The sequence below is a fragment of the Dermacentor albipictus genome, unplaced genomic scaffold (genome assembly GCF_038994185.2).
Source record: "Dermacentor albipictus isolate Rhodes 1998 colony unplaced genomic scaffold, USDA_Dalb.pri_finalv2 scaffold_53, whole genome shotgun sequence".
NCBI lineage: Eukaryota > Metazoa > Arthropoda > Arachnida > Ixodida > Ixodidae > Dermacentor > Dermacentor albipictus.
Window position 1 is genome coordinate 668,701 of NW_027225607.1, and position 24,815 is coordinate 693,515.

At 45.1% G+C, this 24,815-nt stretch overlaps 1 protein-coding gene across 1 annotated transcript in view; it reads right to left on the minus strand.

Annotated features, from left to right (window-relative positions):
- The window catches only part of LOC135900795 (splicing factor C9orf78), a 253,901-nt gene that overhangs the window by 202,265 nt on the left and 26,821 nt on the right, over positions 1–24,815 (minus strand). The window contains exon 2 of the mRNA XM_065430376.2: positions 631–745. Within this exon, the coding sequence (XP_065286448.1) occupies positions 631–745 (115 nt within the window). The remainder of the gene's footprint in view (positions 1–630; positions 746–24,815) is intronic.

Genomic DNA, 24,815 nt, shown 5'->3' on the forward strand with positions numbered 1-24,815 from the left:
CCCATTATGCTTGCTGTACAAATGAACGAGCATTACGTTTGGAATGTTGTTGCCCTTCAATATACAGAATATGCATATTGCACTCATTCAGTCATTTCCACACAAATTTCACTTGTCACCCACCATATCAGAGATGGTGCAGAGCTCTGCAACTTGTTCTAAGCCACCTCGCAAGTTTGTTCAACCTAACCTTGCCTTACAATTTCTCTTCCACATTAGAACTACAAATTTTACAGACATGGATAAAGCTGCCTGCTTTCCTGGAGCCCTACTCCTAGCGTATTAATAAAAGGCCATTATCCCTGCCCTCCAGATAGAGCCACCAGTTTTTGACAGCCTTGGTTGGTATCATGAGGGACAACAATAAGGGCGATGTTCACTCGTTGCCCAAGTGTGCTCATGCCAGATCACAGCACAAGTGGCTAGCAAAGCATGAAAGCACGACGAGCATCTGCTGGGAACTTGTGCTTGGGCCCAAACACATGGAAAACCATTGCTCTACGACAAAAGTGTACTGGAACATCAGTCATATATTCTAGTACAGACCTCACTGATCCTTTCAACATCAAGAAATGCAGCTGGAAGTCAGTACAAAAAAAGGGACACCACTGGAGCAAAGGTCCAACTTACAATCACAAGTTCCTCCTTAGCAGTGAGCTTTTTGCCCAAGTTGAGGCCTATGACGCTGACACCATTGGGCCGTTTACGAAGCTTTTGGATCTCCTTGGTGTCTTGAAGAATTTCCCTGCAGTAAACAGAACGCTTCATCCATGAGGCAGTTGTGCAAGATATCTGAAGCTTATCTAAGGCATTAGGTTGAAAATTCAATTTCTTGTTTCTTGCTTACTTAGATGTGAGATTCACTGGCAAAGATCCCTGCCGTCATTGTTCCTTGCAAAACAGATGTTTTATTCCTTTAACATTAATATGCAGTTTAAACAAGCAGTAAGGGTTCAAACTCTTTTCAGTATGTTTCCACATTAAGCAAGCATAAGCTCACATGTGAAGGATGTAGACCATCGCAACTTTAATAAGGAGCATCGACTGGAGAGCCGGCCAGCGCCATGCAACGTAGCACATTGGTGAAATGGTGAAGAATATGCGCGGGCGCGCAGCCCAGTGCAAGTGTCCTCGGCTGTGCTGTTCTGCCAGGCAAAATAACCCCCTGTGCTTTTTTCTGCCTTATCGGATCCCCCTTTTCTATTTTTATCTCTTATGAATGCCTTACACAGCCATGCAGAAAGTGCAAGCATCCAGGAAGTCGAGACACACTCAGATGTTGCTGTCTTCATTTTTGCACACTTTTGTATGTATGTGTGTGTGTGTGTGTGTGTGTGTGTGTGTGTGTGTGTGTGTGTGTGTGTGTGTGTGTGTGTGCGCGTGCGCGTGTGCGCGCGCACTTGGAAATAATGTTCGTGGACTAGACAACAAATGTCACTGTATTGCGCCAGCCGACACTGTAAGGGGTCATGATCACAGCTTCAGGTATTTAATAATGCCTTTACCATGCAAACAAGCAATGACTTTTGCACAATATGAAAAATGCCTTTTCGAGTGCGGAAACAAACGAGAGAGGCTGCAATATATATGTCCCTACAGTGTACATCCCAGAGGGAGATGGCAAACACGTTGGGTATAACGCAAGCCCCTGTTAACAGAATCGTGCAGGCATTCAGAGATGAGGGGCACACTGGTGATGCAGCAAGAAATTGTGTCTGCAAAACTATTGAAGACACTGAATTGGTTTCCGTTGCTGATGCTAACCCTTCCATGACTGCTGCTCAGGTCAGAGATGTGGTCGGCTGTGATGCTTGCACAGAACTGGTGAGACAATGGCTTTTCAAAGCAGGTTTCAGAAACCCAAGCGCTGCCAAGAAGCTGCTTCTTTTCAGTAAGGCGAGAGGAAAGATGTTTGCATTCCCTGAAGGTTATCTTCAGTGGACTGCAGATGAATGGTGAAACATGGTGTTCACTTACAGTCCCCATTTTGCAGCCAGTGGAGCCAAAAGCATGTCTACCAACCAGACCTCATGAGGGGCATATTATGTCAGAGTTTTTATTAAGCTTAATTTTGTGCATTTTTTTAAATCATTCGTACTGTAGTTTTATAGTCATCCAGTCTTAAGAACAGCATACACACAGACATAAGTCCAAATACACAATTTTTTACCTAAGTGATTGTTTCGATATTTTTCAGGTACAACCCTCTTCAGCAAGTGAGTGCCAGTGATGAGGATGATGATGTATAGGTATTTTTGACGCAAGGGCCAGGGGTGGCCCAAGAGCACCAAGAAATGGTGTGGGAAATTCGATCATGTGGTGAATGACAAGTTTCAGATGTAGCAAGGTTGTATAGAGGCCTAAAATATTCCCTGTAGGGTACATAAAACATGCAAGCATTACAATAATGTCAAGGATGAGTGACGTGGGCGATGACCATAAAATACATTCTAAAATGAAACAACACAGAAAAATGTGTCAATTCTGCTAGCACGACCACCTCACCAAGACCCTTGAGCACAAAGGTCTGCAGGCATATGCTCTACAAAACAGTACGCTCGAAGCAATACCCTCTAGAGGGATGGCTACGAATCTCTCAAGCTAATAGCATGCAACACAACATCATGTAATCAGTTCAGCACTGCCTTGGTTTCAAACAGTGGTTCTGGGCCAAGAAACAGAGTCGAATATAAAGGGATACATTGTTTGTATGCCAAAGGAAAGTGCCATCTTCGCTCTTCTTCTGCTTCCCAGCACTCCACCAAGACGTGGAGTATGGTCAGCCCTTCTCATCTGCCACAACACCCATTATAAGGTACGAATGTGTAGCAATGTACGCCTTATTCTGAGGCAGCAGAAGAGAACTTCAGATCATCGTGACTTTTCTAATGACCGTCAGTTCCCTAACAGTGGCTATCATTCAATGTTTGCTCATCCCACAAGTGTTGCCAATAGCTATAGAGTTTTTTCCATAGAAATGGCTTCGGGTCTGTAGCAGGAATGGGTATGCACAGATTTCTAAGTTTTGTTGCTATGGAGGTTGCCATTTTATCTGAGAGGTTGTTAACCTCTATGCAGTTGTGCCCAGGCACGCGACATATTACAACCTGCTGGCTGGATGCATACCTTTTGCAGTGCAGTGAATACTGAAAGTTTATTACAGGGTTTTTCTGTTTTTGTAAGATTGTAAAGCTTTTACGACACTCAAGGAATCTGAATATGATGGCCTTTGGGAGCTTTGCCTTCTGAAAGGGCCCCTTACCAGGCTCCATAGCAAATTTTGGTTATAAGTTGGAAGTTCTTACATGTTCATGAATACTTTGTGCTGAACTATCTTACAAAGTCCCCTAGCGAGCGTTCTGCCACAAAAGTTTTTCAAATCGGCTCATTAATAGTCAAGATAGAAATATTTCAGCGCCGTAAACCCATGGTTTCAGCAGGCGGGCTCCACTGCCAAGCAAGACACTCTCTCCACTCGCCCTGTCTAGCCCATGCAAGCGAAATTCCTTCCCTGTGTTCTCCCAAAGTGGACCTCGAGGATTGCGTGACGCATACATCACAGGCCCCGCCTTCATTTTTTTTTCTCCTTTTCTTTTTCGGCGCTATGCACTTCCACCGACGGCGTCAAGCACGAGCTGTTGTCTCGTTCGCGCATTGCACGATTTTGTGCGCTGTGCACAAGGAAACATGACTAGAGGTATAATTCAGTGCTACACGAATACTGAGACAGGACAAGACGATTGCAGAGCATGATCACGCACTGGAACACGGCAGAAAATGGCATAGTTTCGGTACCTGCGCTTGTGACCGCATGACCATGGGAACAAGCAGACGAAGCGGAAGTACATCTCTCTTGCTCCGGTGCGAAGTAAAACAAAAAACACGCAGACATTCCGTTTGTGTGTTTTATTATTTCTTTAAACTTGAGTTTGTCCATTCAAGTAAAAGATCGCATAGATAACAGATGTCTTGAATAATTCTCGAAGTCATGTGTCACCACGTGCGACGTCACACTGCGGATACAACTACGTAGGCGCAGGGGCATGACTACGTCATCGTCCGGCTTGGAGCGCGGCGGCCGCGAAGAAAAGGAAAAATGGCGTTCGGTTTGAAATTTCAGATCTTTCTGCAGCCCGTAGCGATGTATTACTTTGCAGACCCGATTGTTATAGCTCAATGTATGCTCTGAGCCTGTCAGCTCAACATGGCCAGACCTGGTGAGGGGCCCTTTAATGTGTTTAGTAGCCGAACGTATTGCATAGGCCTCTGCTGTGAAGATACTAGTTTCAGGATTTAGAAAGTCGGATTCCAAAAATTATGGGCCAACAGCCGCATAAGAGATGCCAGCTTGTGAGTTTGATGCATCTGTGTAAAACTCTGGGCAGGTGTACTTCAACTGGTGCTCTCGAAAGTGCACATGTATGCGTGCATCCGGAGCGTGTTTTGTAACATCTACAAATGATGTATCGCATTCAACGATTTGCCATTGCCACGGTGGTAACAGCTTTACTGGCGCCATTAGGCAATGCTTGAGGATTGGGACACCCACTTCATCCCCAAGTTTTCTACCAACATTGCAAAAGGCTCTCTCACTGAGGGTCGATTATGGAATAGTGCAGCACACGTCATATCGTTAAAGGGAAGCTGAAGAGTTTTCCAGAAAAAATGAGTGAAGAGCTCTACGTAATGGTTTTCAACCCTCCCAATCCAAATATCGCATTGAAATTGAGCGAAAGAAAGTGCAAACCGGTTTTATTTCGATGAAAAGTGCAGCAGCAGACTCGGGCAGCTCGCACGCCTCATTTCCGCCTGTGATTGGTCGGGCGCCTAGTGACGTCAACATTGGTGTTCGTCCCGACCGGCCGCTGCCGCCACACATGAAGCACGGTGCAAGGTGGTTTGGAGCTGTGGTTTGATGAGACAGTAATGGTAAATTTCGAGAGCCTGCGTTTCTCTGAGGAGTTTGGCATTGCTCCCTACATGTATACGTAACCGGCCTCTCCAAGAAGCAAGAGATGATGGTAGCAAGCAGTACTTTCGACGCGAACAAAAGCGAAGTGTTAGCATCTCCTCGTGTTAGAAATGTTCCTTGGCGAGTACGTTATTTGCAAAGCTGTATTCAGCGATCCAGTGAGTTCGTTTCCGGGAAAACAACTGTACTGTTATGTTCCTGCATGCCTCCTCGCGGAACGTAAAGAGGGATGCGATCGTCGGCATTTGTGCGCTGCCCCAAAGCTGTCGGCAATCTACACAAATGGTTTACAGGCGCGAAAAGTTTTCTGGCTCTTGTAGCACGTGTAGTGTCCTTCATCAGCGTGCCATCCGCACGCTAATCGTAACTGGAGCCATAAAGGCAGTGAATTCCGTCGGCTACGTGAGACAGCCGCTTTCTCTCTGTGCACAAGGGGGAGCGCAGCGTCCTGACGTGCGATGGCTTTCGAACACACGAAAACTTTAGACTTGCACTGCATTATGGTAGCTGCATGTTGGCTGTTTCACAACACACGTGCAAATAGAAAATTAACAGCGGTTTGCGACCAAACCTGCGTCAAGGTTGGGAGATGGACATGTACCTTTCGTTCAGTGTGCTAACACGAAGGAGCTAGCAATAAATCAAATCCAGGTTTGGACGAGTTTGTGTATTCATAAGGTTTTCCAACACCAGTTACCATCCGTCCGCCTGCACCCATCCCACCTTTGTGCATTCGTTGCCCTGACCTTTTCGCACTGCGTTTAGAAAGCCTGCTAGCAGAAAGTCATACTCTCACTCATTCACGCCTTATTGATAAACTCTGGTAGTAATCATCGTCATGAAAGTGGTTAGAGCACAGCACTCTTGTTCTTGAGCGCTTGAAATTCTTCCGATTCACAGCAGCCTCCCACTTAGCTGCAAGCTTCTTGTCTTGCGGGGAGTAATGGAACATCGTCGCGGCCGCCGGTGTTCGTGCAACCGTAGGCTGCACAGAACGCCGGCATGATCAACCCACCACTTCAATCAATGCTGCGCATGTCAACTAGCACTCTACATACACACAAACAAAGGAATGCAGGCTCGAGCGAGGCAGATTATGATGGCACGCACGCAGAAACAAGCGCAGTCAGGCACGGTCGCGGAGACTTGCGAAGGAGCGGAACACCAGTGCTGACGTCACTACGGTGCGGTTTCCGGTCTCCACTCGTATCGTCAGTGTCAGCAGCAGTGCGCGGCACTCGATGGGGGGCGGAGTGACAGCACAATTTTAACCGGCGATTACGTCGTTCCTAAGTTAAAAATCCCGCCCAAAATTTCATGTGCATGGTTTATAAGGTTCCCGCATCCGTATATGAGCGTCTTATTGAATTCGACAGACTCTTCAGCTTCCCTTTAACACATGTGTAGCAAGGATGTCGAGGGTTAGACTGTACTTTGAGGAAATTAGTGAAACTCCTATATATTCTTTGTGGGCGAGGAGACAGCTCATTCGATTCAATGTATAGACTCTCAATATGGCTTGTTCTGAAGGCGTCTGTAGCCAAGTGGATATCCAGATGGTGGACGGGATACAGCACCTTAAGGGCGCTCGGCGCAGCAGAGCGATACAGTTGCCGAACATTTATTTGGACCTCACGAGGACTGCGGAAACATCTGAATAAACAGGTGTCCGAAAAAGCAGATCAAGAAAAAAAAAAGAAATCCTTTATTTCCACGCACTTATTCGGGCTCGGCAGTAGGCTTGAAGAAATCGTGAATGCACTGTTGCACACTGTTCCGTTTACGCGCAATCAGATAAGCCTGAATCTCTGAGAGGGTCGTACGGTCGCACATACACTTCTTGAACATGCTCCGCATGTGACAGCAGCGTAGCACATGGTGCGTCATCTTCTGACTCGGAGTCATCGTCCGGCAGTGCAGCAGAAACCTGATGAATGATCTCGCCGTCGCAAAGTTCTGCGCATGTTAGTACAGCAGTGTCAGCACCTGTGAAACTGTCAAATGAGACGGTGTCTGGAATCGCAATGCAACCACTGCGCAGGTCTCGGCAGAACATTTTCGGCATGAGTAGGGAGCACATCAGAAGGCGACAAATTCTAGGCCTCCTGGTACCCGCTTGCCTGCTTTCTCTAGCGCAGTCTGCGTGGGCACTGTCGGCGCCATTAGACACCTGACGTGATGTTTAGGTATGCTGTGTTGGATCACTGCAACCTCAACACAGCTCACAAAGCAAACACCACAACGCCATCACGCCGACACCAGTCGCACAAACGAAAAACGTGGCCTACTCGCAGCGTCGTGCATGAAGAAAGAAACAAATTAGTTGCTGGATTGTCTTGACAAGGCTTACTAAGCTGAGACCGGAACTGCTGTAGCCACTCTATCGAACCAGGCAGAAACGATGAGCGAGGATTTGCAGTAGTGCCACTTCATGGGGCAGCAAAGAGGCTCCGTTCAAAACAAAAACGGTGTTCAGCAAGTCGAACCACGCACCGGTCAGAGTCGGTGCATGGTGCACTCGATCGAGTTGGCTCAAGGAGCTTCCGAAAAATTAGACGAGAGGTTGCAAGGTGTCCGAACTTTCGGCAGTTGTTATACATTATGGTCTAAGGGGAGAATGGTGGTGCTGCGAAGCAGACCAAATAATCGAGCATGTCCGAATTTTTGGAGTCCAAGAAATCAGTCGGCGACTGTATACCATGGAACCGTAATCTAAACATGATCAAACAAGGCTTCTGTAGAGGTTTAACAAGCACTTACTGTCACTTCGCCAAGCTCCATGAAACAAATTTTCAATAAGTTCATTGTCTTTAGGAATTTCGCCTTGAGATGTTTGACATGTGGAATGAAGGTCAATTTCGCATCAAGCGCAATGCCTAAAAACTTGTTTATTAATTTATTTGAACCTCAAGGGTCCCTGGCGGGACATTACATGAGGGGTGAAACAAATGAAGTTTCCCTGTGTTCCTTGTTTACAGTTATTCATTGGCCAGACACTTCTCTACTGCAATCTGGAAGTAGTTAACGCTTTCTTGTTAAAAGAACACAGGAACTTTTCTGGGAGTTAAGTTGAAATCCATTTTTTTCTGCCCATTTAGACACTTTGTTTAGGCCTTGCTGTACCTGTCGTTCACAAACTGCGAGGTTTTGAAGCCTAACTGCACATCGTCTACATCGACACAGTAGATCATTGCTCGAGGGAGCAATGCTTAGAGCGAGGTCATCTGAACAATGAAGCGCATGCAGCTAAGCACACCTCCTTGAGGTACACCAGCTTCTTGTATAAGTGGATGGGACAATACATTGCCGATTCTCACTCGGAAAGTATGGTTGTACAGGTAGCTTTCTATAGTGTTAAGCATATTTCGTCAAATGCCCATGTGCGACAGGTCTCGCAATATACCATACCGCCATGTAATGTCATATGCTTTTGCCATATCGAGGAATATACACGAGGAATATAGACAAGAAGTAGTGCTTGTGTACAAATGCATCACGGATGTTTGCTTCGATGCGCATGAGATGATCGGTTGCAGATCAGCTTTCCCTAAAGCCAGATTGAAATGGGTCAAGCATTTTGTTGGACTCTAGGAAACGTATGTGACGGCGATTGATCATTTTCTCAAAAAGCTTTCAAAGGCAACTTGTAAGTGCTATAGTATGCTAATTGGTCAGCAATGAAGAATCTTTACTATGCTTCAAGACAACAGCTTCTTTCGATTTAGATGGAAGACAACCAGCAGCCCAGATAGTATTGAAAAGTATGAGTGTCCATCACCTCTTACGAGCTGCTGGGCACCCGCTTTTACGAGCGATTTGTTTCCCTTGAGGGCCCTGTTTCAGGTGACAAAACCTAGGAGGCCACCAACCGTGAGGTCGATGGCCCCTTCTGGGACAGCGGCACAGTGCTGGCTGCCGCCACCAAGGGGGCGGACAGCGCTGCCACCGGCTCAATGAATGTATGGTTTTTATTTGGTGCAAGGGCCAGATATGGCCAAAGAGCACCAGGTCCGCGGTGATGAGTTTGCAATGTAGGTATGAGTACTACGAAGTTGGTGTGACGTGGCTGTAAAGGGGCCTTAAAAATAGTCGCTCTAAAGTGCGTAATATCTGTATAATAAAATTATGTCGATGACATATGACTTGTACTATGAACATTGAGATGCATTTAAAAAGAATTATACGATATGTAAAATATATCAGATTACAAGAAATGCTAGAGCATTACTGCTTCCTTAGAGCCCTTGAAACACAAGGACCTGGAGGCATGTGCTATGCGAAACAGCTATCACAGCGGCATCGTCTGAAGAGAGGAGACGCTATGAACGTGTGGGGCTAATAACATGCAACACAACACCTTTCAGAAAACCTAGGACTGCATTGGTGTCAAAGAGCGGTTCTGGGCCAAGTAACACTACAGGATGAAGGGGGATGTCCTGCCGGTATGCTAGGGGAAAGTGCTTCTCTCAGACTCGGCTGCCCGACACTTCAAGAGGACGTGGAGGACGGTCAGCCTCTCCTCACATCTACCACAGGTTGGAGGATCATTTAGAGTGAGTAAGAAGTTATGCGTGCCAAAATGTGTGTCCTATTCTGAGGCGACAGAATAGGACATTTGTTCGCCGTGATTTTGTTACGGAGGGCCAAGAACCAAACTGTGGCTTTATCACTTGGAGCTTATTATTTGTTTCCGCATCCCACAGGCGTTGCCAGTGGTTCCGTAGTTTCCTCCATAAGAAGGGCTTCAGATCTGTGACCGAGACTGCAGCGGTGGGAGTAAGAGAATGCTATGCAACTGACGTGGCCATCTGGTCCGCCAGAATGTTACCTTCCATGCCCCTATGACCTGGCACCCAGCATATGATGACATGCTGGTTACATATATACACTTTACACAGAACAGAATAGAGTTAATTAATTACCGGATTTTTGTGGTTACAGAATGACATCAAGGCCTTCACAACACTAAGAGAGTCCGTATATATAACTGATTTCTGGAGTTTTGATTTCCTGATATGCTCCACAGCCAACAACAGTGCGTAGGCCACAGCCGTAAAGATACTAGTTTCCTGATGCAGTACATCGGATTCCGAGAAGGATGGACCGACGGCTGCATAGGACACCCCGTCATGTGACTTCGATGCGTCTGTGTAGAACTCCGTGCAGGAGTGTTTGTACTGGAGTTCCCAGAAATTTGGATTTCAATCTCTGGAGCGTGCTTTGTAACTTGAATGAAAGATATATCGCAGTCTACCAGCTGCCACTCCCAAGGAGGTAGCAGCTTGGCTGGATGCATTAGGTGAAGCTCGAAGAGTTGGACACGCATTTCTTCACTAAGCTCCCTCACACGCAGCGAAAAAGGCTGTCATACGGAGGGACGACTGCAGAAGAGTGTAGCATATGTCATATCATTAATGGTATGAAAACACGGATGTTGAGGATTAGAGTGGACTTTCAGAAAATATGTTTGGCTGATGTTTGTTCTCTGCAGATGAAGGGACCACTCATTCGATTCTACATATAAACTTCGAATTGGACTTCCTCTGAAAGCAGCCATGGCTAAGCGGATACCTAGATGGCGAACAGGGTCTAGCATCTTTAGCGCACTCAGGGCAGCAGAATGATAGATCACGGCACCATAATCTAATCGTGACCTAATCAGGCTCTTATAGAGATTCATTAGGCACTTCCTGTCACTACCCCACGCAGTCTGGGATAGAAGTTTCATTAGGGTCATTGTTTTCAGACATTTTTCTTTAAGATGCTTAATGTGTGGGATGAAAGTGAGTCTATTGTCAAGTACAACTCTTAGAAATTTGTGCTCTTTATTTACAGGTATCTGTTGTCCACACAGTTCTAAGCAAGGATCTGGAACCAGGCCTCTCTGTCTTGTAAACAGAACACAAGAACTCTTATGAGGATTGATTTTATATCCTTTTTTTCTCTGCCCACCCTGACACATTGTTCAAACCATGCTGTAGCTGTCTCTCGCACACTGCGAGGTTACAGGATTTGAAACCTATTTGAATGTTGTCCACATAGACGGAATACAAAATGGCCGGTGGTAAGGAAGCATGAAGTGTTGTCATCTTAATGATAAAGAGCGCGCAGCTGAGCACGCCTCCCTGGGGTACACCCATTTCTTGCGTAAAAAGATGTGACAGCACATTGCCGACGTTTACCCGGAAGGTACGATTGGATAAGTAGCTTTTTATTACGTTCAGCATATTACCATGGATGCCCATTTCTGACAAATCTCTCAAGATTCCGTAGCGCCATGTTGTATCGTACACCTTCTCCATATCAAGCAATATCGATAAGAAAAACTGTTTATGTACAAATGCGTCACGGATATTTCCTTCAATACGTACAAGATGGTCGGTTGTGGAGCACCCTTCTCGGAAGCCACACTGATAGGGATCAAGCATTTTGTTCTGTTCAAGGAAATGGATGAGTCGTCAATTTATCATTTTTTCAAATACCTTACAAATGCAACTTGTGAGGGCTATTGGGCGGTAACTTGCCACTGAGGAAGGGTCTTTCCCTTGTTTCAAAACAGGGACCACAATGGCTTCTTTCCATGCGGTTGGAAGGTATCCTGCAGCCCAAATGGTGTTGAAAAGTGTAAGTAGGGTAACTTGTGTCATTGTGTAAGTTTTTGAGCATTTCATACATGATTCTATCAGATCCCGGTGCACAGCTCTTGCATGCACTCAAGGCAGCTCTCAACTCTGCAACACTAAAAGGCCGGTTGAATGGTTCATTCTGCGGACACTTTCTTGTGAGTGGCTTGCATTCTTCTCTTTGTTTATATTTCAGAAAGGGTTTTGAATAATTGGCGAAACTTGACACGCTCTCAAAGTGCTCCCCATGTGAGACTGCCTGTTCAAGCAGGGTATCGCCTTCTGTGTTTACCAGAGGGAGTGAATATGTTTGTTGTCCTTTTATCCTATTAACCCTGTTCCAGACTTTCGCCTCATCTGTATAAGAGTTGATACCCGATAAAAACTTCTGCCAACTCTCCCTTCTGGCCTGTCGGCACGTTCTCCTGGCTTGAGACTTTACTTTCTTGAAGTTAATAAGATTCTCTGCAGTGGGAGAGGCACGTAATGATCCCCATGCTTTGTTCTGTTTTCTATGAGCGATCCTACAATCATCGTTTCACTACAGCACATGCCGTTTGCACACCAAGCCATTTACTTCTGATATGCATTTAGATGCGGCATCTATTATGAAAGCTGTAAAAAACTCCAGTGCAGCATCAATTCCTAACGAAGACATGTCAGCCCATGAGATACTAGTAAGAGTTCGAAACTTCTCCCAATCAGCTGTCTCAATCGTCCACCTAGGAGCTTGTGGCGGATATTCGTTTTCTTTAGATGTTCTTAGCAGTATGGGGAAGTGATCGCTCCCGTGAGGATTGCTTGTAACTTCCCCTTCGAGTTCGGGCAGTATCGACGTGGAAACTATACTAAGATCTATCGAAGAAAAGCTTCTGTTTACAAGAGAGTAATATGTGGGTTCCTTCTTATTGAGAAGGCATGCTCCCAAAGAAAAAAGGAACTGTTCAACAAGATGACCGCATGCATCTATACGAGAGTCACCCCACAGGCAGCTGTGCACATTAAAATCCTCAAGAATAATATAAGGTTCTGGCAATTCATCTATAAAGGACTGAAATTCATGTACGTATGTTTAATTTGTAATGTGGAGGTATGTAAAGCAAGCTAATGGTGATGAGTTTGTTTAGGAGAACAGCTCGAACCGCCACTGCTTCAAGAGGCGTTTGTAGCTGTAAAAGTTAACATGCAATGCTTTTATGGATAACAATGGCAACACCGCCCGATGATACGACAGCCTCATCGCTATCTTTGCGAAAAGATAGATACTGTTGGAGAAAGGGTGTGTGCTTTGATTTTAGGTGTGTTTCCTGTAAACACAGCACTTTTGGATTGTGTTCGTGGATGAGTTCTTGCACATCGTCAAGGTTTTTAAGGAAACCTCGGATGTTCCATTGAATAATTTGTGTATCCATATTGGAAGTAAATAGGTGCTGTGTGTACAGAAACTGAAGTCTTAATAACAGAGTTTTCAGAGATTAGATTACGGAGTTCTTTCGAGGCCCTGTAATCGGGGTCTTGCCCTTTCTGGAGCGTTCGAGGGAGCCTCGCCGCTCCTTAGGCGCTTGGCGTGCCATGAGAATAGGTGTAGTGTCCATTGCCTCTTGAGAGGCTCCGGACATGTGCTCTTGCGAGCGAGAAGTTTTCAGAAAGAGTACTGGCCCGGAAGGCAAGAACCCTGCGCCAACCAGCCCGAAGGTCGATGGGGCTCCCTGAGGGATTAGGCTGCACCGATTGTTGCCAGCGGTGGAAGGAGCCGGGGAGGTTGGGGCAGCCTCGGCTGCGTCTACCTTCGGGGCCACTATCAGTCCTTCGGGATCGCTGTGTGTAGCGCAGGTTGCTGCAGATAACTCTTGTGGGGCCAGCAACCCATGGGTAGCCTGGCCTGTTTGCTGGTTAGATGGAGTAGGCTTACCTACTTCCACCCTGGGGACAGGAGCCAAAGGTACCTGCTCTCTGCACGCGGGCTGGGCACTTGGCAATGGCCGCTGTGACGCTGCCCCTCAATGCGCCGCATCAGCATAAGGTGTGTTGTGGAAAGGTGAGCACCTTTTACGAGCTTCCTTAAACGAAATATTTTCCTTGACTTTAAGGGTGATTATCTCTTTTTCTTTCTTCCTGTTTGGACAGGAGCGTGAGTAGGCTGGATGTGCACCACTGCAGTTCACACAGTGAGGTGTGCCACTGCAGTTGTCGGAGGGGTGGCCCTGCACTCCACACTTTGCACAAGTTATTTGACCACAGCAGCTCTGCGAGTCGTGGCCGAACCTTTGGCATTGGAAACGTCTAGTGTTTGGAATATATGGTCGGACAGTTAGCCTAATGTATCCTGTTTCAATAGTTTTCGGCAGAACGCTAGATGCAAATGTTAAGATGAGGTGTTTGGTCGGAATTTCTTTGTTGTCCCATCTAAGGATAATCGCTTTACATCGGTAACATTTTGATCTTTCCACCCTTCCAGGAGTTCAGCTTCTGTCAAATCCTGAAAGTCTGCCTCTGACACGACTCCACGTGAGCTATTCACTGATTGGTGTGGTGTAACAGAAACTGGTATGTTACCGAATGTCACCAGACTACCTAGCTTCTCATATTGATTTTTTTGAGGGATCTCAAAAAGAAAGTCTCCGCTTGCCATTTTCGTCACCTTATAACCTGATCCTAAGGCTTCGGTCAATGATTTTGAAACTATGAATGGTGGCCTGTTTTGCAGCATTCTCACTATGTACAACATGGTATTTCGGGTAGGTATCTTTCGTGCGGGTCAAACATGTACTTAAGTCATCGGTGCGTCCCCTCTTCTGAGGGTGACGATCAAGTAGGCAGGGAAATGCAGGTGTTCCCATAGTATGTCAGTTCATTTTCGGCAGCAATGGCGGCCACCCACCAAAGAGCCCAACATGGGGACGCTGCAGGACTTAACGCGTAAGGCTGCAGGTGCCAACCATACATTGCTACTATAACCTAATATATTATACCCAAGGGAGGGCACATACACAAGGTTAACCCTAGCCGCCGTGGAGAAAGGAAATAAACGGAAGAGAGAAGAAGACAGGAAAGATCAAAAAGTGCGAGATAAAGACAAAGGTTTGGGGGGAGAGAGACAGGAAGAGGCGACTGCCGATTTCCCCCTGGTGGGTCAGTCCGGGGGTGCCGTCTACGTGAAGCGAGGCCAAAGAGGTGTGTTGCCTCCGCCAAGGGACCTTAAAAGTCCAAACACCCAGCCTCACCTCAACCCCCAGGATCCCCCATTCCCCGGACAAAGCTACACACGGGAGGGTCCAACCCTCGTGTGCTCAGGTACGTGGTGCCGCAACACACCAAATGCCTGCTGACGCAGACGCCCCTGCAGGGGCCACTGGCTCACTTCATGTGGGCCAGACAGCTGCCAGAAGCTGTTGTGACGCTGCCCCCTGATGCACCACTTTGGCAAAGCTGTTCTTTGGCAGGTATGATACCCACTTACGTACTTCCTTGAATAATACGCTCTCTTTTTTTTACTGTTATTTTATTTATTCAATACTGTAAGCCTATTCAGGCCTATACAGGAAAGGGCATACGAGGTACAAGGACTGCATGTTAAAAAAGAAAAAAGCATGATATATTGTAAGCACAGACGACAACAATAGCGCAATAAATGCAGTGTACATCTGAATATTCCAGTGGGCATATCAGAATTTTAGACATGTCGAAGATAAAATAAGAATGCAGTAGTAAAAGGTTATGCACTGTGCTAAAGCAATAATATGAAGAGAAACAGGACAAAAGAAGAAAAAGGAAAATTCGTTTGAACAGAAGAGCATGCAAAGACATGTGCGATGCATTGTTTTCACTCTCTTTGCCCACCAAACACAAGCGGATTAGTGCAGTAACTCGAAATAAGATTCCAGAAAATGGCAAAAATGTGTCAACTGATTCAGCATTGACAACATCATTCGATAGGTCACTCCACATTTCGATAGCTGAAGGAAAGAATGAATACTTACACGTGTTACAGCGTGGGAGGAAGGGGGGTATAGATTTGTTGTGATTATTTCTACTCGAGCGACGGTTTGGAGTTTTTAAGTATTTGTCTTTATTTATATTTACTAAATTGCGGAAAAGAAGAAAAAGATACTTTAGGCAGGTTAGCTTACGCCGGCTAGCCAGAGTTGCAACACGGGCTTCCATACGAAGCGCAGTGACGCTCTCTTGCCTGGCATACTTTGCATAAACAAATCTAAGTGCCCTGTTCTGGATTTTTTCTAACATGCTCATCAAGTGCTTTTGGTGGAGGTTCCTAACTATTGCTGCATATTCGAAGATGGGTCTAATTAGTGTTTTGTACCTGGGGGGACGTACTAACTAGTTCGTGCCTTAAAAGACCTAGCTGTTTACATGCTCGTCTAGAGATATGATCGATATGGACATCCCACTTTAAAGACTGCGTTAATGTGACCCCCCAAGTACTTAACAGTATTCACCCGGTTGATGGCTGTACCGAAAAGCGTGTACTCAAAATGGAGAGGTGTCTATAAGTAATTGTAATGCACATTGTTTTACCGATGTTAATTTGCATGGCATTTTTATTACACCAGTTGCCAATATTCTGTAAGCATTTGTTTGGTTTTACTTGGTCTTCAGCTTTATTAGACAACGTGTATATTACAGTCATCTGCAAAGAGCCTTAGTGTAACACCTGGTTCCATGCAAGTATAAATGTCAACGTAAATCAGGAATAGTGTTGGTCCTAGTACAGATCCCTGTGGTACGCCAGAAAACACTCTAACATGGTCACATTCAGCATTACTAAAGCTGGCATAGTGCATGCAGTTGGCGAGATAAGCCGCAATCCAAGAGACAATTTCAAATTAACGCCAAATGATTCTTGTTTTTTTATGAGTAACAAGTGTAGAACCTGGTCGAATGCCATACAAAAATAAATAAATATTGCATCTGTTTGATGTCGAGAATTAATAGCTGTAGCAAAGTCATGAGTAATTTCTAGCAGCTGCGAAGTGGTCGAAAGCCCCCTTCGAAAACTGTGTTGGTTGGGGTAAAAGAAGTCGTTATCCTCCAAGTGATTCATGAGCGCTTCATTTATAATATGTTCCATTAATTTACAACATGCGCTTGTTAAAGATATGAGTCTGTAAGTGTATATCAGCTGTTTGACTTTTATGGATAGGTATAACTTTTGCACACAACCAGTCATTAGGCAACACTGCTGTTTCCAAAGATAACATAAATATCTTCTTAGGAAAGAAGATAACTGAGCAGCATAGCGTCTAAGAAATGTGTTTGAAATTTTGTCCGGGCCATGTGACTTTTTAACATCAAGTTGAAGAAGTACATTAAGAACACCAAGTTCTGATATCGTTACATCTGGCATCTGGGATTTATTGTTTGTTAGTGGTAGGTACAAAGGCTGCGTGCGCATAAAAATTGACTGGAAGTAAGTGTTAAAAGCATTTGCAATAGTACGCACATCTGCAATGAAACTACATGAAATTTCCATTTTAGTCACCGGGCTGTCCGATTTGGATAGATATTTCCATAATTTACGTGGTTGTTTTGTCATAAAGTTTCTTAGCGTGTTTGAGAAAAAGTTCTCTGTAGCTGTTCTTATTTGAATTTTTAACTGGCTTGAAAGCTTGTTGAAGAGACTGGATTTGTTTTTATTTTTGCGCATTTTTTGTACTTTTCTTTTAAGGTGGATTATGCTTCTCAATATGCATGGCATTGTCCAATTAGTTTTTTTAAGCCTAGTGGGTACAAAGGTTGCTTTGCAATGCGCAATTCCATTTTTTAGTTTCCGCCATAGGTCAACAACACCTGACGGTTTATTAAAGAAATAATCCGGCAATGCTTCAAGGAAGTCTGTAACGCTTTTGTCATTCACTTGGCCAAAATTTTTTACTGAAGTATGCGTCGTTCGAGCGGCATGCGATGCACAGCTACCCCGGCCATGAAGTGTTGGTAGAATAAGGTTGTGGTCAGATATCCCTTTTTCAATGTTTATTTCTGGTGTTAAAGGGACACTAAAGGTTACCAGAAAGTCAAGTTAAAGTGGTAGAGCAATGTTCTAGAACGTCTAAGGCGTCAATCTAATCGCAAACAAAGCTTTAGTAACCGAGAAATTGAGGTAAATGCAGGACACGATTTGAGACCCCCCAGCGACATTCCGGTACTAGCCCGATGACGAAAGCACTCCTCATAATTTGTGTTACTAATACTCAACTACTCATATTAAAAATATCATTTCATTTGATTATAAGACGGAAAAAAATGCTACTTGTCTACGTCTATTCGATTCTAAGAAAAAAATAACATGTTGATGTTACCCTTCAGTAATATGGGTGGTCGAAAGGTTTCGTTTTCGCTCGACTCTGCGCACTCAACTCTGCGCGCTCGACTCTGCGCCGCGCACGCTTTGGAGTTTCAGTAGTTTTGTTATCGCGTCGTGCTGTGAGGGTTCTGCTGGCTCGCGAAACTTTCATTTGGAACAAGCAGCAAGAATGCCACATCCATGTGATGTCGTGGGAAGCCCTCGTTGCATTCCCGCTCCGGAGAGCCGTTGTCGAGGCCATCGTAGTACGCAACGACGCCGGCAGCACGAGCCCTCAGCAGCAGGTCCCGCTCGTCAGTGCTCAAATCGCTGAAGTTAAGCCCAGCATCGCGAGCCAATCTGTCGTGAGGGTCCATTGTGACGAGCGTCGAAGTTTGCGTCATAGAATAAAGTACCAGCTTATGGTCGCGCGTTTCTCCTTCCGCTAGCCACCATACTCCCACTTTCACTCTGCTGTTGGCTCTGTCTTGGCTCTGTTTCTGGCCGCATGTTTGCGTTTTGCGCAGAAAAGCCGCAGCACCATCTGCGGACGCCGTTCTATTTACCGATGGTGCAACGTCACTATGAGACCATGATGTCAGTAGTCCTCGATCGGAGGGCGGGCGATTTGAACTGCGCTAGAGGTACGCGGATGTTTCAGAATGCATTTTCTCTTAAAATAAGTCTCTCCTTGGCACGAAACAAGCGTTCCGAGGTTTCTGGGATGGTATTTCAACAGTCCGTGTTCACTTAATAGTAACCTTTAGTGTCCCTTTAAAAAGCTGGACACAAAAGCAAAGTCAAGCACGGAACGTGATGACCCTTGGACGCGAGTCGGTTTTGTCACTAGCTGTGTCAACGAACAGCCAAACATATCAAAAGGAATGTCTGAACCTTTAACATCAGTTGTTTTGACAGCAAAACTACCCCAGTCTATTCCTGGCATACTAAAAACCCCAGTTAGTATGACTTTAGTTTGCTCATTCACACAGCGGTGAAGAAAATTTTGTAATTGCACAAGGTGTCAGAGGCACCCGGCTGCCGGTAGACACCACCAATCAGTACGGAAACATTATTAATAAGAACCCTACACCACACACTTTCGTGGCCATCGATGCCATTTTCTTTTTGGCATCCACCCCGAAGATCTCAATCTGTGCAAAGCAGTTAGTGCGTGGGATGATGGTACTATATCCGAGTCGTGGATATCAGTATTTAGCCCGTTTCTGTAACCACTACCACATCGGGACCGTACGAGAGCAACAGTTTTTCAAACAGCTGTATATTATTTACGATACATTTTGCATTAAAACACAATAATGTAAAAGGTTCTCTTGTTTGCTGTCACACTTTAGAAGAGCTTGTTTTTCTGCCCCCTTTGGTGCGAGCATGTTTCACAGCTATCCTTTTATTTGCCGGTTCATGCCAGGCAAAGCATTCATTGTTGATTTTAAGCTTGTCATAGAGTAGTCACTTTTGCTCCATTGCTGCTATTCAATGCAGACGGCTGCCAGAGCTTCTTCCGAGTTTCTCGAACAGACTTTGAATAATCTTCAGATCTAAATGTGGGTGTATCTTTCAGTTTGTAACAGTTATGTAATATCCAACATTTTTTCAGTACAGTCGTAAAGCACAGTATTACCGGTCGATTGCAGTTGGGCTTCTTAGAACCTATTTATTCTATGCGCATGCTCGATGGATTTGGCTTCGATGCCCAACATTTCAGATGCTCAACATTTCAGAAAGTATTTCCCTGGACACTTGCTGTGCCAACGCTCCTGGTTTCTGTTCAGTTTCTTCGAAACCATATATAACTACTGATTTGGCGGCTTCTGTTTTCAAGGTCATCAATCTTTTGCGCATCTCTGTGGACTCCTTAGGCATGGGGGAAATACTAGTTTCTTTGCATTTTTTTATCTTTTTCTTGACATAGCTTCAGTGACGTAAGTACAAATTCTATCTGCGAAAGTCTTAGCTGCACGTCTTTAAAACTAGACTCAAGAGCCAAGTGCAATGTCTTAATTTCGTTGATGGCCATCAATATCTGATATATTTTACCAGGACTTAGATTTTCTTCGACATCGCCACTCAACTGATGTAACACGACAATTACACGAACAGACTGTAGGTAGCAAGACAATATGCAGTGGGCAGCAGAACTAGACCAACAAGACTAGTATTAGTACAATTAACAAAGGTCCATTTATGGAAGGGCACGTAGTTTAGAAACATGCTCCTAACAGTGCTGCCAAGCCCAGTGAAGTGCATGCGATGCCTGTTGGGCCTTTTATGCTGTCCCGCTGCCGTTCCAGGTGTCACTGGTGCACCAAAAGGATCCTCCGGACACAACGTAGGTGGCATTTCACCTTGAATAGACGGGTCTAGCGGCACTGTGAGCGGTAACAGCAATGACTCTGCAAGCACTTGCTTGTCGGTCAGTCAATCTCTTTGGCGCTGTGGCAACATGACCACAGCAACTCGACAGGGAAGCGGTTCCAGTTTCGTGAAGTCTGTGGAACACTTGTAGATGGAAGGGCACGTAGTTTAGCATCATGCTCCTAACAGAGCTGCCAAGCCCAGTGAAGTGCGTGCGATGCCTGTTGGGCCTTTTATGCTGTCCCGCTGCCATTCCAGGTGTCACTGGTGCACCAAAAGGATCCTCCAGACACGACGTAGGCGACATTTTACCTTGAATTGACAGGTCTAGCGGCGCTGCCAGCGATAACAGCAATGACTCGACATGCATGTGTTGTTGGTCAGTCAATTTCGTCGCCGCTGTGGCAAGAACTCGACAGGGAAGCATTGCCAGTTCCATGAAGTCAAAGGAACATGCCCAGTGAAATGCAAAAACGCTATAACAACTCTCTAACAGGTCGCATAGAAACAACATTATTATACATTTTCTCAGCGAGGGCCCTAATGAGAATTATAAGGAACTTTCTTCCAAGATTGCTAAGTGGTTCCAGGGCACTCTTAAGATCGCATGTCTGCGCGTCGAAAGGTGTCATAGACTCGGCAATAACTTCAGAGGCCAGTCATGTCCCGTTATTATGAAGCTCCTTGATTTCAAGATAAGGTGCTGGTGCTGAGAAATTGCTATAAACTTAAAAACACTAGCTTCCGTGTTTCAGAACTTTTTGCCACATATCATATTGACCGCAACTAAGACGGATGCAGTAAGTACCAACTAGGCCAATGTGAACTTCTTTTTGCCACAGGTTTGCGATATTCGCAAGAAGTTCTGGAAAGCATCCTGCTCTCATAGGGATAGTGGCTCATCTGTCCAACTTTGATCTGATCATGTATTTATTGACAGGGCATGATACGATTGGAATAGCACATCCAATACTCTTGTCAGATAATCTGCTGGCTCAACCCGCCAAAACACTTGCTAGGACCAAATACCCTTGACTTCACGGTACTGGGAATAAACTTTCCATTTTAAACATTAATGCAAGAAGCTTTGTCAGCAATTTCTCTAAATTTCTTTCCTTGGTCTCGTCTTTCTCGCCACATATTATCGGTGTTACTGAGACCTGGTTACGTGATGGTGTGCATGTTTCCGAGGTAACCCCCCCTGGTTTTAAAGTGGTTCGGTGTGACGGGAAATTCGGGAGAGGAAGCAGTATTGCTCTATTTCTTCAATCTAACCTTCACTTTTCTGCATTCCTTGCCCTAGCTGATACTGAGTCTTTGTAGTGTAAAGTTCTACTCGACAATATGTCTGATTATAACGGTCGTTTACCGTCTGCCTGGTTTTAATATTGATCCTTTACCAGGGTGTCTACAAAGTTGACATTTCCAAATTCCCTGAGTTTTCCAGGTTTTCCCTCAGTGCCTTTGCAAAATTCTCTTAGTGATGCAGAACTATGTGTTATGTCAAGACAGGCTGAAACCATATTGGTGATGTTGTCACTCTCTAATATGCATATGAAAAAAATTTAAAAAAAAAACGACTTAATCCAATTTTAATACTAAAGAGGAGTGTTCATGTTATTCAAAAAGAGTGTAGAAGGGAGGGGTTAGTAAAATGCACAGCAAATAAAATATATTCGAAAAAAATCGCGAATCGAGTCGGACATTCTCAAATACGAATAAAAAGGAGATGCATACAGAAACAAGTATTTTCGAATATGAGCTATTTCTCTCAAATGATAGCAAGCTCGATGGTATGACGTCCGAACTTTGTCAGAAGTGAGATTCTCTCGCAATCACTGGTGTGTCGACCTCAACTCTCCTGACATACTCTCAGACCGCGCACAACACCTCAGTGTTGCGTTTCACTGCTTTAAAGAGTTTATCTTGGTCTGGATCAGGAACACCTGCATCTCGGCATCAGACAACATTCTGTTTTTTGAGCTCAAGCTCCTTGAAAGAAGCGGCGACACACTCCCTTTCCCGTTCATTCATCAATGCATAGGTCCTTTCTGTTCTTGTACTCCTTCCGCCACTCGTTCACCCCACGGACCATTTGAAGCATCTTCGTCAGTTGCACAGTCTACGTCCGACTTTTCGAACTCCCTAGGGGCCGCGATACCATCAGAAAAATCGGCCAGTTTGAAAAAATAAATGCATTAAGGGCTTAAACCGCCACCGGCACATTCGAAAACGCTCTGAAGGCCTGTCAGTACACGTATTAGGCATGTCGGTGCTCGCACTGTTACAGGAAATAGTGGGTGCACGCGTGTAGAATTGACGAATAAATACTGTGTCTCGTGGCAACAGCCCCTCCCCACGCTTGTTATGCTTCACTGCAATACACGTGCGTATGCTTCACCAAGTTACATTTCTGTACAAAGGCGAAGCTGACTTTCGGGAACCAGCATTATGGAACACAGCGTGCTTTCCAAGCTTCTAAGCCAATCGCGAGGACCAAAAAGGCGGAGTCCGTGCCACTGCTGGCAGCAGCGAATTCTTTCAATAAAAACACGGCACGCAACGGCAAGAAGCTTCACAGCGAACGTCAAAGCAGCTAGGCCTAGCGTTGCCGCAGTGGTGGCTACGGCTGCCAGCGGATCTGCTTGCGAGAGCGCCGGTTTGAGGCAGCGAGGTAATCATTATGGCAGCGGTGGTGGCTTTTAATAATGCCGTTTCGGACGTGCGGTCACGGCAAAACGTCCGGAAAATGGGACGGCGAAGAGTTCTTGCGTCCGAAATTTCAGACGTTCTGATACATTGACTCTATGGGGTACGTGGCGGTGCCGCGAAGCCGTCCAAATTATCGGGAAACCGGAAAGTCGGTCATCGACTGTACGCTGGCAACTCCTCCAGAAGACGACAGGCCGTCAAAGACGATTCATTACGATTCCTGTCTGTTACTCGAGCTAGCATTACCGCGACTTGTGACCCTTTCAATAAAATGACAGCTAATTTTCCCTGATAGAGGCCCAAATTCCCTGAGTTTTCCCTGACTTTTTCCAGACTACTCAAAATCCCTGAGAATTCCCGGTTTTCCCGGTTGGTAGACACCCTGGCAATTTACACAATCTACCGTACTTACTTGCATAATGATCGCACTTGTGTAATGATCGCACTCCTGAATTTTGTCGTCAAAATTCAATTTTTTTTTTTTCCCGTATAATGATCTCACTCTGAACTTGCCGCAGCTATACGTCATGTGGCAAGTCTAGCTAATGATGGTTGTGCTTACCATCTGTCGAATGCTATGTGAACGACTCTTCAAAACCTACCAAGCGTGTCTGCACGCACCAAACATACTTAAGCAGATGCCCCATTTCATTCCTTTCACCACTTTCCGCATTTCCATGAAAAAAAAAAGCTGCAACCAAACTTGCCTTGGCTTTGTTATTTGTAGGCTTTATAATGGTTGTGGTCAACAACAAAAAAGGCGCATTTTTATTCCGCTCGTCTGCACTCGTGGGCACACAACAAATTGCGAGCGGCAACGATAGTAGCCACATTGAGACTGATACGTTAGAAGTGTACCCTATTCATATGCCAACACTTGTAACACAGCAAAGATATTCGCCCACCCTTAGCTGAAATGTGCCGTTTTAGGATAGAAGTGAAGACAAACGCCACAGTTTTCGCAGCATGCCTGCCATGTGTTTCTATGTCACTGGCAGCTAAGCACGCCCATGTCCGTTTCTGTCCCCTCAAAGTGGACATGGTTACATTATTGCCGCAAACCTGTCGACATTAACGATATTATTCATTACTGATACAGAAGAAACTGTTTCAATGCACATAATGTAGTCACGAGAAAAGAAGTCGCGTTCAGCTTACTCCGCAGGCCGCCATTTTTGTTTTGGTGTCCTGCACTGTTACAGCAGCAGCCGTCTGTTTGTTGACCTGTTGTCATCCCGCAGCAAATGCGGGATTAAAAAAATTTTTTTCTTCTTGCCGAAAATTGAACATGAATTGAAAATGAACAATGTTGCAGTTTCTGATTCGCAGACAATAGCTTCTTTTTTTAACACCTACTTCCACTCTGTCTCTAGAACTGATAACTCTGTAACCCGTTTTTGACTCTGAACCATACCCTCCAATCGACGATATATCACTGTCTACTGAGGTTGTAGTTAACTTCATTCTAAACTTAGACACCAAGAAGTCGTGTGGCCTCGACGGTACCCAGATTGATTTTCTCGTTCGATACTCCCTTTGGTGCAGCAAATGTCTAACAATCATATTTAGAAAATCTCTCCCAACTGCCACTGTTGCTCCCTCGTGGAAACTTGCTCCAATTTTGCCCTTATTTAAGTCGGGTAACGTCCAATTGTTATCTATAGGCCAATCTCCTTAACATCACTCATGTAAATTACTCTAACACATTATCTTTAAACATAATATGGAATTTCTTGAAACTAACAAAATTTTATGCACTTTCCAGCATGGTTTTAGACGTGGCCTTAGCACTATAACACAACTGACAGAATTCCTTCATGACATCAGCAGC